At 36.3% G+C, this 15719-nt stretch overlaps 1 protein-coding gene and 1 pseudogene across 13 annotated transcripts in view; one reads left to right on the top strand and one right to left on the bottom strand.

The window, feature by feature from the left end:
* Positions 1-15719, top strand: part of COMMD10 (COMM domain containing 10) — a 247673-nt gene that overhangs the window by 119828 nt on the left and 112126 nt on the right. For 6 of the 13 annotated variants that reach the window (XR_002522695.2, XR_002522694.2, XR_002522696.2 and 3 more), the window contains exon 6: positions 14029-14090. The exons of 5 other annotated variants lie outside the window; for them this stretch is intronic. Coding sequence is in view for 4 of the 8 variants with exons in the window: in XM_021939605.2 (XP_021795297.1) it covers positions 14029-14090 (62 nt within the window). In the remaining 4 variants the exon portion in view is untranslated. Of the gene's footprint in view, positions 1-1131; positions 1269-6762; positions 8937-14028; positions 14091-15719 lie in introns of those variants that run through there. 2 more of the 13 variants (XM_021939608.2, XM_031666415.1) reach the window with 2 other exon arrangements.
* LOC116275100 lies at positions 8749-8840 on the bottom strand (annotated as a pseudogene).

Raw genomic sequence — 15719 nt, forward strand, 5'->3', positions numbered from 1 at the left:
GCATAGGGGATGGCCTAATGAGAGTAGAAGGTACACAATAGGAATTAATTTCAGTTAGTAACCTGGGCCTGGATTGAAGAGGTCCTTGCAAACCAGGTAGTTTTTATGGGATAGGCACCAGAATGCTTTTATAGATTTCTTGAGCAGAATGACTTGATAAAAATTATATGAGTTTTATCAACTGGAAGGTCAGTGTGATGGTAACCATGAAAGACTGAAGTAATATTGAGGCAGGAAAAGGTAGTAGTAGTAGGAATGAAGTAGAAAACTGAAATCTATAAGATGTTTCTTGGAGGAAAATGATTGAACAAGATGGCAGTTTTCTATAGAAAATAAAGGGAAGAAGAGTGTAGCAAGCAGAATGCTATTTCCATGGACAGAAATAAAATAACTTGGAAGGAGGGCTGGGATGAATTGAGGTTTTAGGGTTAATAGTTGATTATATCTGTTGTATACACTCAGAGGCGCTTAGGTTATCTCTGTACATTTTCAGTTATATGTATAAAACATTTTTGAATGGAATAATACATTCAGGTTTATAGAAACCTTGATGGAGATGGTTTAATACAAATTAGCAATAGTATATCTAAATTTGTAATTGTCACTGATCTATTGCTTAGAATATATTTTAAAATGTGTTCACTAAATTATGTTTTCAGTTATTCATTTATCTTTTGTTTAGATCCTAAGCCACTGAAATGGAGTACGAGAGAAGTGTATATTTTTTCTAATTTGATTTTTTTCCTGTATTAGTCTTGGAATAATGGATTTGATTTTTATACATAATTTTAGTGCCTCATATTTTTAATAATAGTTGCCTAGAGAATACAATTTATTGTGAAATTTTCTATTAGCAATTCATTCTAACTGTTTAAGAAATTATACATTTTCTCTTTTTGTGACCTTCATTCTTAAAAGTTTGTTTGAAAAACAATTTTAGTGAAACTAAAATTAAAAAAAAAAACAAAAAAAACCCTGGCTGAAAAAATGTATTTTTAAAGCTATTTTTATAAAAATCAATTTTTTTTTGACTTGGGGTCATTTAGGGGGATTGTATATATTGTAGTATATCAACTGTTGACTACATTTTAATTCTTATCATTTTAATGAATTTTTTGTTGTAATTTTTAGGAGAAAATGAGGAAATGCTTATTTTAAAAGTCTTAATTATCCATATGTGGTGGCTCCTGTCTCTCATCCCAGCACTTTGGGAGGCTGAGGTGGGCAGATTGCCTGAGCTCAGTAGTTTGAGACCAGCCTGGACAACATGGTGAAACCCTGTTTCTACGAAAATTACCTGGGCATGATGACACACACTTGTAGTTCCAGCTACTTGGTGGGCTGAGGTGGGAGGATCACTTGAGCTCAGGAGGTTGAAGCTACAGTGAGCTGAGACTGTGCCGCTGTACTCTGGCCTGGGCGACAGAGTGAGACCCTGTCTCCAAAAATATAAAATAAAATTTTAAAAAAGTGTTTTATTATTCTTGCTGCACTTTCATTTTAATTAGAAATCTATTTTATTTCTCTAATGTACTTCTCTGTTGGATTACATTGAGATCTCTGGAAGTGGTATGTGAATGTATGGTCAGTTGATATTCAATATGTGAATTCTAAATGCTGACGTTTATGCTTTTGGGATGTTTGTTTACCAGCATTCATATTATTGACCAAGATTATGCTTTATATCTTCTGTTTTCTGAAGTTGTGTGAAACAGTGATACAGTGTAAATTAAAGCTGAACTAGTTTTTTACAACTAATATGAAAGAAATTAGCAGAAATCAGAGTAGTTTAAACCTATCTACATTATTGCTACTGGGTTTTGAGTCATAGATTTTAAAAAAAGTATGAAACATGGTTAATCATAAAAATCCACATAAAGAAGGAAATAATAATAGGAAGTCTGTTTTGTTGAATTCTAGAAATATTTTTAGAGAAATATTATTTTGAAATGTGCTGGATACTTCTGGTCCAAGGACCATACTTTGAGAATCACTGTTATAGATCATGGTGGAACCATTTGACCTAATCAAGATGAAAATGAGAAGGAAGGTTTTTTAATTTAAGAAAGTGATCTTTAACTTCCGGCACTGTGCTCTTGCTTATCACGGTAGTAGGATATTATAAAATTAGCCAACATCTCAGCATTTCTTTAGCTAAACTTTCTACTATATTCATTTATTCAGTAAATATTTAGTAAACATCTAATATGTGCCAGGCATATTTAGAACTGGAGATAGAGTAGGATAGACATAGCTCCTGCCCTCATGGAGTTTATATTCTCTTAGGGGACATATATATGGACAAAAACAGGTAAACAGGCAAATTATGTAGTTGCCAGTTGAAATATGCCATGTGAAGGACAAGAACAAGGTGATAATTGATACTGTTAGCAAACTATTTTAGGTGTGGTGATCTCTGAGGAGATGGCATTGCAATTGAGACCCACAGAAGAGAAGCAACTAGGTCTATTAGGAGGGAGGCGCAATATTCGAGTAGACAATTGAATGTATGCAGACTCTGAGGAAGAAACAAAGTTTCTTTAGTCTAAGAACTGATAGTACTCTAGCTCTAGGCTACCATTTAATATTAAGGTTATGGATGGAAGGCAGGGAGGGAGGTGAAAGAGAAAGGAGAGAAATTAAGAACAATAGGTTACTGGTTTATGTAAATTAACGAATGGTAGTATTGTTTACTGAAATGGGGAAGAGGTGTGGGGGATGGATGTTGGGGATCTCAGCTGTGTTTTGAGAGAGTTTGAGCAAAAAACAGTCAGTTGAGGTGATTAAAAATTGATACATTAAAGTGAGAAAGAAACTTTGTTGCTGAGAAATTTAGAATATTTCTCAGATATTAATAAAATTTAGAGAAAACAGCATTTTAGAGAAAACACAAAGATTATCAATTAAGAGGAAAACAATCTATTTGAGGAGGTTTAAGGGAATGTTGACATATACAAATCTTAAAAAGTTAGAAAGCCAAGTAAAAAGGGATTAAAATTCTATCTCCGAGTGGAAAAAATCAGATTGTCCAGAAAATAATAAATGATTGATGTGGTTTGACTGTGTCTCCCCAACCAAAATCTCATCTTTAATTGTAATCCCCATAATCCTCTCATGTCAAGGGCGGGATCAAGTAGATGTAATTGAATCATGGGGGCAGTTTCCCCCATGCTCTCCTTATAATAGTGAGTCTCATGAGATCTGATGGTTTTATAAGCATCAAGTATTTCCCCTGCTTGCACTCACTCCATCCTGCCACCCTGTGAAGAAGGTGCCTGCTTCTCCTTTGCCTTCTCCCATGATTGTAAGTTTCCTGAGGCCTCCCCAGCAATGCAGAACTGTGAGTCAGTGAAACCGCTTTCCTTTGCAAATTACCCAGTCTTGGGTATTTCTTCATAGCAGTGTAAGAACAGACTAATATGATGATCATAAAGAGATCGTTGATGAGAGAGGCCATTGACTCACCAGAGAACCTAGAAATAAATTACCATGGGCATATAATATCTAACATTATATTGAGTTAGTCAAAATATGAAATGTTAATATTTATAGGAGAGACTAAGGATGATGCAAGAACCGAAAGAAAAATGTTCCTAGAAGATCTAAAACCTAAAGATCTTAGCAGACTCCTTGAGAAAAATGTAAATGACCGAAGTAGTTTTGAAAATCTGGTTTTAGCTAGCTCATGCCCTAGAATTTCAATGACTACATAGACTCATTAAAATGAAAGTCAATCTTTTTTTTATTTTTAACGTATCTTTCAGTTATCCAAGGGACTATTAGGAGGACTTAAATAACCCATATCCTTATGAAAGTGAATTATAAGCCTCCTTGAAATTAATAAAAATCTTCAAAGTAGTATTTAATTTAAACTTGTAACTTTCTTTGTGTTCTGAGAGAATGCCGTTTCTGTATATTTTAAAGAAATAGACCATTTCTGTTTTGTTCACCAATATATTCACTGCACTTAGCACACTGCCTGCCACAGAGTAACCATTTAATAAATACTTTTTGAATGAATGTAGAAATATAAATTTTACATTTAGTTTTGAGTTACCTGGATAGCTGATAATTAATGAAGCAGTTCCTTTGTTGCCCTTAGGAAATGTCTCTACTGTGATCATACTCAAGTATATTTGGTGGCAGGCTATACGTGAATAGAACTAGTGCTTATTAGAAATGTGGTAGGATGTTTTTGAGATTTATGTTTCCATGCACTGCAGAGCATACTGGTGTTATTTTAAACAAAATATAACTTTTAGATGTTGTGTGGATTTTAATTATTTTAATCAGTCTCCTGTTAAGGGTTAATAATCACAGTTAACTATGTTGTTCTCAAATTCCAAATACTAAATTACTGAGGTCATGGTGCTTTTGGGAACAAATACTATTAATGACTAGTAAAATAAGTTTTATGGATCTCACATCGTTTCTGGAAGACCAATAGATATATTTATTACCATAATAACACATAGAAAAAGGACAGACATTTCTATGTGGTCCTTAGTTCTCGCTCTCTCTCTTTTTTTAATCCAGCATGTCATTCCTTTTGTATTCACTCCCTAATTATGTATTTACGTTTTCTTTAGTTTTCTTAACTATATATCTGACCTTTATTTTTTTTTCTGAAGGTCTTGATTAAAATCAGCTTTACTCTACAATGAGTTGAATTGATTTGGGCTTCTTTTTCTCATGAGCCTATTATTTAGTGACTGTTTTCTTCAAATATTTGTTTCCGTGACTTTTGTTACTTCTTCATAGACATATTTTTAGTAGTTGCAATTTCACCTCCACCCAGCCTTTCTGGGTTGATAATATTGGTTAACACTGACTCCTAGGGTACAATCTCATCAGTGTTGGTTTAGAATTAAGATATAATGAACACCAAACCTAAAAAATCAGTGTCAACTTTTACTCCAGTAGCAGTGGAGTTGTTATTTATCAAAAGAAAACAGATTCAGCAGTGATCTGTTAGAAATGCCTATGTTATGCCCTATTAATCTAAAATAGTTACATGATAATTCTCTAGGGTTGAGCTGTTTTTAATAGTATGTATGAGAAAACATTTTATGGGCTTTTAGCCAGAAGATTTTATATATAAATGGTAGTAGAGGAACATTGTTAAATTGATGAGTCTTGGAGGCAATGTGATATAATCAATTTTGGGGCTTTGAAATCAGCTTTGAATCCTGATCACTTCACTTATTAACTTTGTGACTGTAGGCAAGTTACTTGACCTCTCTGGGCCTTAACTTCCTATTTTGCAAAATGAGAATAATATCACTTCCTGAAAAGAATTTTGCAAGAATAGAAGGCAGTTATACAAAATGTGTGACAAAAGTTTTGGCACGTACAGGTTTCTTCCCAAAGATGAACAAGTCCTACTGCTAAGTATAGAAAAGGAGATACAAGTAAAGTTTCTTTGTTATTTCTTAGAGGTTTGTGCCCATAGATCTTTATATTGTCTTAACCTGTGTGATCTACAATGACCCATACTAGAATGTGTGTCTTAAGAAAGCATAGAATTTTTACGCTTTTGTTCAGTTTGAACAAAAATGGTCAGTTGTGCCCTGAGTCCTAGGTGTCTTCTAGATATAAGTATGTGGGAAGGACAAAGACAAGGGGCATTTAACAGAACCTTAGGTCCTACTTCTAACAGATACGTTTCTGTTTTACCATTTGTATTTCTATGTAAGATATTGATTGAACAAAGGGGTCTGTGTATTACAAAAAGGCTTGAAAAAATACAAGCAAGGTCAAGCAGTCTATTTCTTGGCTTTCCTTTTTCTCAGATCCCACCCTGCTTTCTCCTTGGCATTTTAAAGTTTGTGAGAATGGGTGGGAGTTAGAATGGGGAAGTAGGGAGGAATTCCATTCTGTCTTACTGCGTGGAGTTCTCAGAGAACAAAACATAGCAAAAGGACAAGGGTCCTGTGCAAAGAGGGCATTCCTGGTGGAAAAATTCCTTGACCTCCTTAGCTCTTGCGTTGAACTCTACCCACAAAGAGCCATGTTTTGAGCCTTCATTACAAATTTTACAACTGTTAAATAACAAATACAGATATCTTGCCTCTGATTACTTCCTCCTCTGACTACAATGAGATCTCTTTATTAGATCCTTACTATTTTCATTATTTTCTTATCTTAGACTCTAATCACTTTACTCTCATTTCAGTGTCTGCAAGTTCTTTTCTCATTAGTCTTATCCGTAACAACCAGCAAGAACTCTGACCCTGGATGAATCTTACCTGACTTTACTGCCATCAAGCATTTTTGGAGAAAATAACACATTGGGCTAATGGTTACCTATAATTTCCTGAGGTCTGGGTTCCACCCCTTTTAATCATCTGAGGAATTTTTCTTTCCTCCATCTTCATTATCTTTCTCCTTGTAGAATTTTTACTGTCAACATTTAAACATGTTCAAATAAATCCAAGCATCAAATGAAGGTAACAAATAATCAACTTGTTGGTTCAGCTGCAACTCTGTTTCTCACCCCACAGTCAAACTTTTTAAACAAATTGTTTATTTTCATTGTCTTTAGCCCATTCCAATACAGCTTCTGCTCCCATAAGCCAAACTGCTTTTGTAAATTTGTTTCACTTCCCTACTTAGCATTTAACAGATTTCTCATTACTTTCTGATAGTCTCATATCCCTAACATTATATTTATACAATTCTATCTCTCCTTTCTAGGTATAAGCACTTTTCTCATTTCATGAAATATAGTTAATATTCTCCTTCTCCTCTGGGTTTTTTCAGGTTCTATCCTTTAACTGGTGAACACTCTCTGCCTTCCTCAACTCCTCCCACCTAACTGTTCAGTTATCAGATGTCGTCTTCTGAAGGAGGTTTACCGTGACCTGAACTGGCTGAGTTCTCCTACTTTATACCTTCTCTTCACAGCACTTGTCACATTTGTAATAATGTATTTATCATTCTCCCTGTGCCTTTTAATGTTGGCTTCTAGAGAGTAGAGATCCCACTGGTTATAGGACTGGATACCAGAAAGGAGCTCAAGAAATATTTGTTGAAGAAATGACTGAATAAATTAACAACTGTAGCTTTTCCAAGTTCAGTGCATCAGTTGTGTCCTTGGCCTTATTAGAGTGTCTTTTCCTTAGCAGCATAATGAATTTTAAGTGGATAAAAACTATTAGTGATTCCACTAGAGTTATTAAGCACTGTAGCCAGTAATGCATCATAGGTGCACAACTATATACTTTTCCTATATTGTCCTCTCCTTTTTGCTTTAAAAATAACTATAAATATGTAATAATTTCAAATATTAGGAAGCTGAGTATTTTGTTTCTTATGGCACTTTTAATCAAATCTCATTATTTATTGAGTACTACTCAGTGTATATCCTAAAGTAAAAAAGAAAAAAAAAAAAAAGGTTTCTAAAAACCAAAACAAAACACTTTAAAAACAGTATAGGAATACATGTGTTCTAAAGAGACCCCAGAAAGTCTGTTTTCTTCCTGAATATATTAGACCCTTTTCAGCTCCCAATGCTGTAGAATAAATGAAATATTATGAAACTTAGGAACTATCTGAAAGCTAAATGTTTAGCTAAAATGTATGATAAATTAATGAACATACAAAGGAACAGATAGCAGTGGCAGTGTATTTGTTTTGTAAGTTTTATTTACATGCAAAATAATTGTATATGCATTTAAATATAATTGAATGGTATACATATGTATAGAGATTGCTGCCATATTTGATGGATTGATAAATAGTATTAGAATTAATTTCTGAAGAAATTTTAGTGTAAAGATTTTGATGTAAAAAAAATATCCAGCAACCTATCTATTTATGGCTGTAACAAGGAAGAGTGATTTGGACTACTGCTACAAAGTAGATTAAATGATCTCTAAATTTCTTCATGTATTAACATTCTCTAAATTACTTCATATATTAATATTTACATATAATATATTTGTAGTATATTCTAATTTAAATATGCAACAGAAATTTGGAAATGAATATAGTTTGTATTCAACTGTGTTGAGAAAGCGTAGTATAATAAATAAATTCTTCTTTTCAACCAAACATTTTTATAAATAAAATTGCTGGATTCCAAGTATTTACACTTAAATAACTTTATGTTATAAACAGTGTTTTTTAAAATACTTTCTTTATGTCTTATACTTTATTTTATTTAAGTTATAGTCATGTGTCTTGGGTAGAATTCTGAGAGAATAATAAGGGACTTTACCCTGTAATCACAGAAGCAGTTTGGTAATATAGGAACCAAGTGACAGCTTTTCTTTTTCAAGTATAGATTCAGATCTGGACCGGAATCTTTAGGGGTGACCTAAAACATCATTATGTCAGTTTACAGCAGAAGGCTTACTCTGTTAGTTTCTAGTAGCTATAATGGAAACTAACCTAGATGAACATTGGTACCTACTTTGCAGTTAGTGGCTGATTTTATTTGACCAATTAGCACTCATGAGGGAAAGGAAAATAAATTGTCCATGACCTGTCATGATTAACTCCTAAGGGACAAGCTTTGATTACCTGTTAGGTTTGTTGTTTTTGCCTTATCAAGTCTACTTGACTTCAAGTATGTTCTACAGGCAGAATACACTGGGGGTGGCAGGCATGGAATTTTTTTTTGCTATAATTAGAGCCAATAAGGTTGATTTAAGTAATCAGTTTTTGCCTCTGTTCTACCAACAATTGTGTGATGTTAGGAATATCTTTCTTGTGTTTCTTTTTAATAGTTTTTATTTTATTTTTTAAAAAATGGAACACTTCATAAATTTGTGCAGGGGCCATGCTAATCTTACCTGTACCTTTCCAATTTTAGTATATACGCTACTGAAGTAAATGAGCATATGATTTTAATCTTTCTTTTCTTTTTTCTTTTGCTTTTCTTTCTTTTCTTTCTGACAAGGTCTGGCTCTATCATCCTCCAGGCTGGAGTGCAGTGGCACAATCTCAGCTCAACTTCCACCTCTCTGCTCAAGCAATCCTCCCACCTCAGCCTCCTGAGTAGCTGAGACTACATCTGTGCACCACCACACTTGACTAATCTTTGTATTTTTTTGTAGAGAGGGGGTTTCTCCATGTTGCCCAGGCTAGTTGTGAACTCGTGAGCTCAAGCAATTCACCCACCTTGGCCTTCCAGAGTTCTGGGATTACAGGCGTGAGCCACTGCACCCAGCCCATGTGTTTGTTATTAATGAAGATTGTGCTATCAGTCACATAATGTCATTGTGAAAACAACATTTGCCACATAATTCCTTAAAGTATTTTACAAGAATAAAAATTTTCTTGATGCCTCATTGTATGTTAGGGTTTATGCTGAGTGCCTTAGGTTCCACCTCCCTCTGCGGGAGCCAAAGTGGGGCAGATAGTTCCTCTCATAACTCCTGTGACAGCTAGAGTTTGGGGCATATGACCTCCTGTGACAGCTAGAGTTTCTGTCAACCAGTTGGAAATCTCTGCATGAGACTTCACATCTAGGAAAAGTAATGCAAAGAAGTAGGGACAGTTTAGACTTTATTCTTCTAGTGGTTTCCAATTCCCGGGCTCAAGCAGTCCTCCCACCTCAGCCTCTAGTGGCTAGAGCAGCATCCAGTATCTCATACCAGTGGAGATACTGGTTCCAGCAGTGGTGGTGGTGCCATATTCTCAGCAGAGGCTTCCTAGGCTGTCCTTTTTTCCGGCATGATTTTGGTTGCAGTTCTGGCTTCCTCATCTTCTTTAGTGCCATCTTGTTTCCCAAGTCTGTTCTTCAGCTTCATCATTTTGTGTTCCATCTGCATTCTTTCCTGCTTAACTTAACCAGAAATCACTTCCATTCTTTGTGACCAACAACTGGACTAGTACAATTCCCTTGGAAAAAGCTAGGGTCTTAATGCCTAGCTGTTTGGAAATATCTTACTACCTTTTTATAGCCACAGCTGCCAAAACCCTAAATTTCAGTTAACACTGTAAAGGGAATTTAAGAAAGAGGAAATAAAAGTTTACATCATTTAAGTCATGGCATCAGAAGAAAACAGTAGTGAAAATCTAATGAACAGTACTGTCTTCAAGAAATTGTTCATATATTTTAGCAAGATGAAAACAACTTAAAGCATGTTTTTAGTTGTTACTGTTTATTAATATTATCTTTATTATGAAAGGAAATAATTTGTACTAGGCATGTACTCCTGACCTTCTGAAAAAACATCCCTTGATTTTTCTTTGAAGAATCTTTCCCTTTCCTGCTGTTAGAGTAAAGCTACCTCCACCAACTCAGAGATGATGTATGTGACCTATGCCTAAGCAGTCATCACGCTTTATCTCCTTCAACACAGTGATTGGTTGAGATTGGATGAGTATATATCAGGATACCTCCACTGAACGATGGCAGTTGCAGCTTCAAGCACCGCAGCCTCACACATCACATGGAGCTGAGAAGAAGACCAAAATATCAGAAAGTAGAACTGAGAGGATGGAGGGAGAGAAACTGAGTCCTGATGGTATATTTTGAGGCCTAAATATATACCTAGTAGAAAATGTTATGAAACTTTTATGATTAGGAACTGTTTGAAAGTTAAATATGCAGCTAAAATATATGATTGATTAATATACGGAGGAACAGATAATAGTGACAGTGTATTTATGTTGTGGAATTCTATTTATATACAAAATAATTTTATGTGCATTTAAATACAACTGAGTGGTACACATATGTACAGAAATTGCTACCATATTTTATAGTTTGATAAATATCCAGCTATTTCTAAAACTATTTCCAATCCTACAATTTCAGTTACATGACCCATTGCACTGCCTTTTTGCCTACGCCAGTTTGGGTTAGATTTTCTGTCATTGGCAACCAAGGGTTCTCTGTTTCTTTGGAATATAAATGCTAAATCATCTTGAGTTGGAATCGTAAAGTATTGCTACCACGTTTTGAGGAATACCTCTTATTTATATTTTAGTTACATGTAACTTTTGTACCTGAAATATTATTGACAAGGAAAGTAACTAATAATTTTAAGCTGAAATACTAATCCTGAAAGATAAGAATGAAAACTCAGACCTTAAGTTCTATAAAACTTTGAGATAGCTACATGTTTACTTTCAGGATAATTTAAATTGATAGAGTACAAGTTGGGAAACAAACACTTTAAGTGAATATTTAAGTCATGTAAAATATGTATTTTTAAAAGTCAAATTAAACATATTACCAAATTTGCTAGAACTAAATATTCTATTTATAATAAGCACTTTGCTACATTTTACACCCCGTTGCCTTATATAACTTTCCACAGTTTTGACATTATAATATTGTGATTTTCTGTCAAACATCATGAATGAAAATACGAGTTTATGGATGACAGAAGCATGCTATTTCCAGATTTTGGTATATATTCTAAGTAGGCAAATATATTTATCAATACTTTCTTTAACTTTCCCAACACCATTCATAAATGCCTGTATTTAGCATTTACTTGTCATTCCTGATCTGAAATTGAAATTTTCTTCATTTTCCTTCTTGCTTGTACCATATCTGTGGGTGTTGAAATGGGTAAAGAAAAGAACTTCCAAAAGCACTGCCTAGAAAACACGACCTCAAGAGTCTTCTAAGTGAGGGCTCTTTTGAGTGCTGGCACCGGAGACCTAACACAGATTAACGTAATCAAATATAGGAAACTGATTGGCTCAAACAGCTACATTGAAACAAGAGGTGAATCTCTAGCCTCAGCCATGGCAGAATCCAGGGGTTCCAGCACCACACAGTTTTGTTTCTGCATTCTTCGGTTTTGCTTTCCTCTGTGTTGGCTTTATTCTCTGACAGGGCTTCTCCATGGACTGCCTATGTGCACATGTGTATCATTCTTACAGTTCTGCATTTCAAATAAGTATGACTGACTGTTGTTTTCCCCAATGGCGATTAGTAATTTACAGGGGGGAAAATGTACTGGCCCTGCTTGGTTCTCATGACTACTAGAGTTTGTGTAAGGAAGGCCACATGATTGATGAGTCTCTCAGTATCACACTGAATGGCGTAGTGGTATTTCTGAAAAAGAAAAGATGCACTCAGACAGGTATAGATGTCTTCTTAAGTAGGGCTTAAGTTTCCCATTGAAAACTGCCCTCCTTACTTTTGTTTCACTACCTAATATACCATAATTGAATTCAGTTGGGTTAACTTGCTTTCTTTTTTAGATGATGAAAACACTACTTCTGGCAAGATTGAGTCATTTATATCCAGTGTGAATTAGATCAGAATGGTTTCTCCTATTATGTAGCTGGGATCACTTTTATTGAAGGATTAGGAATTTTGGCCATGGGAAGGAAGGTGGGTATTTTGAAGCCTGGCAGTGTAGGAAAGTGGTAGATGGCATGGACTTTAGAAGTTATGTGGACCTAAGTGTGAGTCCTGGGACCCTACCACTTCTAATCTATGTGACCTTAGCCAAGTCACTTAGTTTTTCAAAAGACCATTTTTTAACCTGTAAAATGAAAATAATAATACCTATCTCATAGAGTAGTTATGGAAATTAAATCAACTAGGTAAAGCATTTATTACGATCCTTAGACATGGTAGGTGTTCCATAATATTATTATGGCGGCTGATATTGTTACCACCGGTACTATTAATGGTACTAATAAACACTGCCCTTTTGCTACGCCTGTTCCTGATGGTCCCCAGCTAGCTAGAATTAAGAGGTCAAAAGTGTTCTGTTGTTCAACTAAGAACACATTAAATAAAATCTCACATTAAATTTTATAAACTAGTCTGGAAGTCTAACTACTACTCATAACATTATTTCTGTGGGGAAATTGGTTTAAAATTTTTTCAACTTAAAGAAAATATATTTTTGTAATGTAATGCATTTTTCAATGAGATGTGCCTGTGTGTGTGTTAAAAATCATGTATAGTTTTTCTTGTGAGGGGCAGCCAGTCAAGTAAGTGAGGGTCAGAATCTGTTTAAAAATAAACAGAGTCAAAGTAGATTCTATCAGAATAAAGTATATTTGCAGGGGCTGCTAACTGCTATACAAAGTTGCATTATGATCTTATGGCTTGCTTGGGGGGTCTGCTCAACTTGGACTAATTAAGCTACAAATAAAATTTCAAGCATTTTCATTTTGTTTTTGTATTCAGATATTTAGCACTTCACTTTAAAAGTCCTATCATAACTTGTGGCCCTTTAGAGTGGTAGGCTGATTGAGTCAGTATTAGGAAATGTTATAATAAGCAAAGAATTCCCCTTAATTTGAGACTGTGCATTACGAAAACCGATCTCAATGAAAGCTCCACAGATATGCCAGGATAAATGTACATAGCCACATAGATGGTGGGCAAGTCAGCCTATTGTCCTTGTTTTTATTAATAACGTACAGTACAGAGGAACATTTTAAAAGCTATTCATATTCACAGAATTTAGAATAATTGATACATATTTGAAAAAGATATTTACCACTTGCCACCGTTATCAAGGAAAATAAGTTCGTGGATAAATAATCTTAGACATACAGAGCTGTAATATTACTTTCTATATTAAAAAACTTGCTCTTGCCAGATTATGGCAGATGGGAGGCAGGACTAGATTGCAGCTCTGGACAGAGCAGCGTGTGGTGGCTTGCATTGTGAATTTTAGCTCCAGATTGACTACAAGAACAAACCAGCAATCCCGGAGGACCCACAGACCCTCTGAAGGAAGCAGACTGCTCCCGCAGGACCCAGGAGACACCCCAAATACTGCGAGTGCCCCAACTGCGGAAGTGGGAAAGGGAGACCCTCTTGTCCCAAACACACACCCCCACTGGAGAAGCTGAAGGTCCTTTTGTAGGAGAAGTTTCTGACCTTAATTAGAGCTGAGTCCATTTAGAGAGCTGAACAAAATATAGGGGTGAAGGAAGCAGCAGAAAGGCCCTGGAGCTCGCTGGGTCCCCTAGCAGGCCATTCCTGCATGACACCACAGGGATCCATCAGGAGAGTGGCCAGGGGAGCAGGGGATAAAACTCCACAGAGAGAAGGAAATCTCTAGCTGAACTTTGTAACAATTTGAACAGGGTGAGAAGCCTCCTGGCCAGAACTCAGGGGAGGACACAAATCTGGTGTGCACACTCAACAGGTAAGGGAACCAAGCCCTTTTCTTTTACAGCTGGGAGGCAGATAGCCTGGGGCAAGTTTTCAAGCCTGTCTCGCCCACCACCTCGAAACAGACCTGGGGCTGTTGGGGGGCTCTGTGGGAGTGAGACTGGCCCTTTGGTTTGCATAAAAGCTGGGTGATGCCTGTGACTGCCAACTTTCCCCCACTTGCCTGACAACCTGCATGACTCAGCAGAGGCATCCATAATCCTCCTAGGTACACAGCTCTAGTGACCTGGGAATCTCACCCCCTTCCCCAACAGCAACCGCAGCAGTGACCCACCCAAGGAGAGTCTGAGCTCAGACATACCTAGCCCTGCCCCCACCGATGGTCCTTCCCTACCCACCCTAGTAATGGAAGACAAAGGGCATATAATCTTGGGAGTTCTAAGCTTCTGTCTACCGCTGGTCCCTTTCCATACAACTATAGCTGATGGTCTCTGGGAAAATGCCACATCTTGGCAGGAGGCCAACCAGCACTAAAATAGAGAATTAAACCACCAAAGCTAAGAACCTTCATGGAGTCCATTGCACCCCCCACCCCCCAGTCCCCCATTCTGCCCCACCCCCGCTACCTCCACTGGAACAGGCGCTGGTATCCACAGAGAAGAGACCCATAGATAGTTCACGTCACAGGACGTGATACTGTGCAGACAACCCCCAGTACCAGCCAGGAGCTGGGTAGACTTGCTGGGTGGCTGGACCCAGAAGACAGTAATCACTGCAGTTCGGCTCACAGGAAACCACGTCCATAGGAAAATGGAGAGAGTACTACATCAAGGGAACACCCCGTGGGACAAAAGAATCTGAACAACAGCCCTCAGCCCTAGACCATCCCTCTGACAGAGTCTACCTAAATGAGAAGGAACCAGAAAACCAATTCTGGTAATATGACAAAACAAGGCTCTTTAACACGTCCCCACAAAATCACACTAGTTCACCAGCAATGGATCCAAACCAAGAAGAAATCCCTGGTTTACCTGAAGAAGAATTCAGGAGGTGAGTTATTTAGGTAATCAGAGAGGCACCAGAGAAAAGTGAAGCCCAATGCAAGGAAATCCAAAAAACAATACAAGAAGTGAAGGGAGAAATATTCAAGGAAATAGATACTTTAAAGAAAAAATAATCAAAAATTCAGGAAACTTTGTACAAACTTATAGAAATGCAAAATGCTCCAGAAAGTCTCAGCAATAAAATTGAACAATTATAAGAAAGAAATTCAGAGCTCAAAGACAAGGTCTTCAAATTAATCCAATCCAACAAAGACAAAGAAAAAAGAAAATATGAACAAAGTTTCCAAAAAGTCTGGGATTATGTTAAACAACCAAACCTAAGAATAATAGGTGTTCCTGAAGAAGAAGAGAATTCTGAAAGCTTGGAATGCATATTTGATGGAATAATCTGGGAAAACTTCCCCAGCCTTGCTAGAAACGTAGACATCCAAACACAAGAAGCACAAAGAACACCTGGAAAATTCATCACAAAAAGATCATGACACACTGTCATCAGGTTATCCAAAGTTAAGACAAAAGAAAGAATCTTAAGAGCTGTGCGACAGAAGCACCAGGTAACTAACTTATAAAGGAAACCCTATCGGATTAACAGCAGATTT

The sequence above is a fragment of the Papio anubis genome, chromosome 5, assembly GCF_008728515.1.
Source record: "Papio anubis isolate 15944 chromosome 5, Panubis1.0, whole genome shotgun sequence".
Lineage (NCBI taxonomy): Eukaryota > Metazoa > Chordata > Mammalia > Primates > Cercopithecidae > Papio > Papio anubis.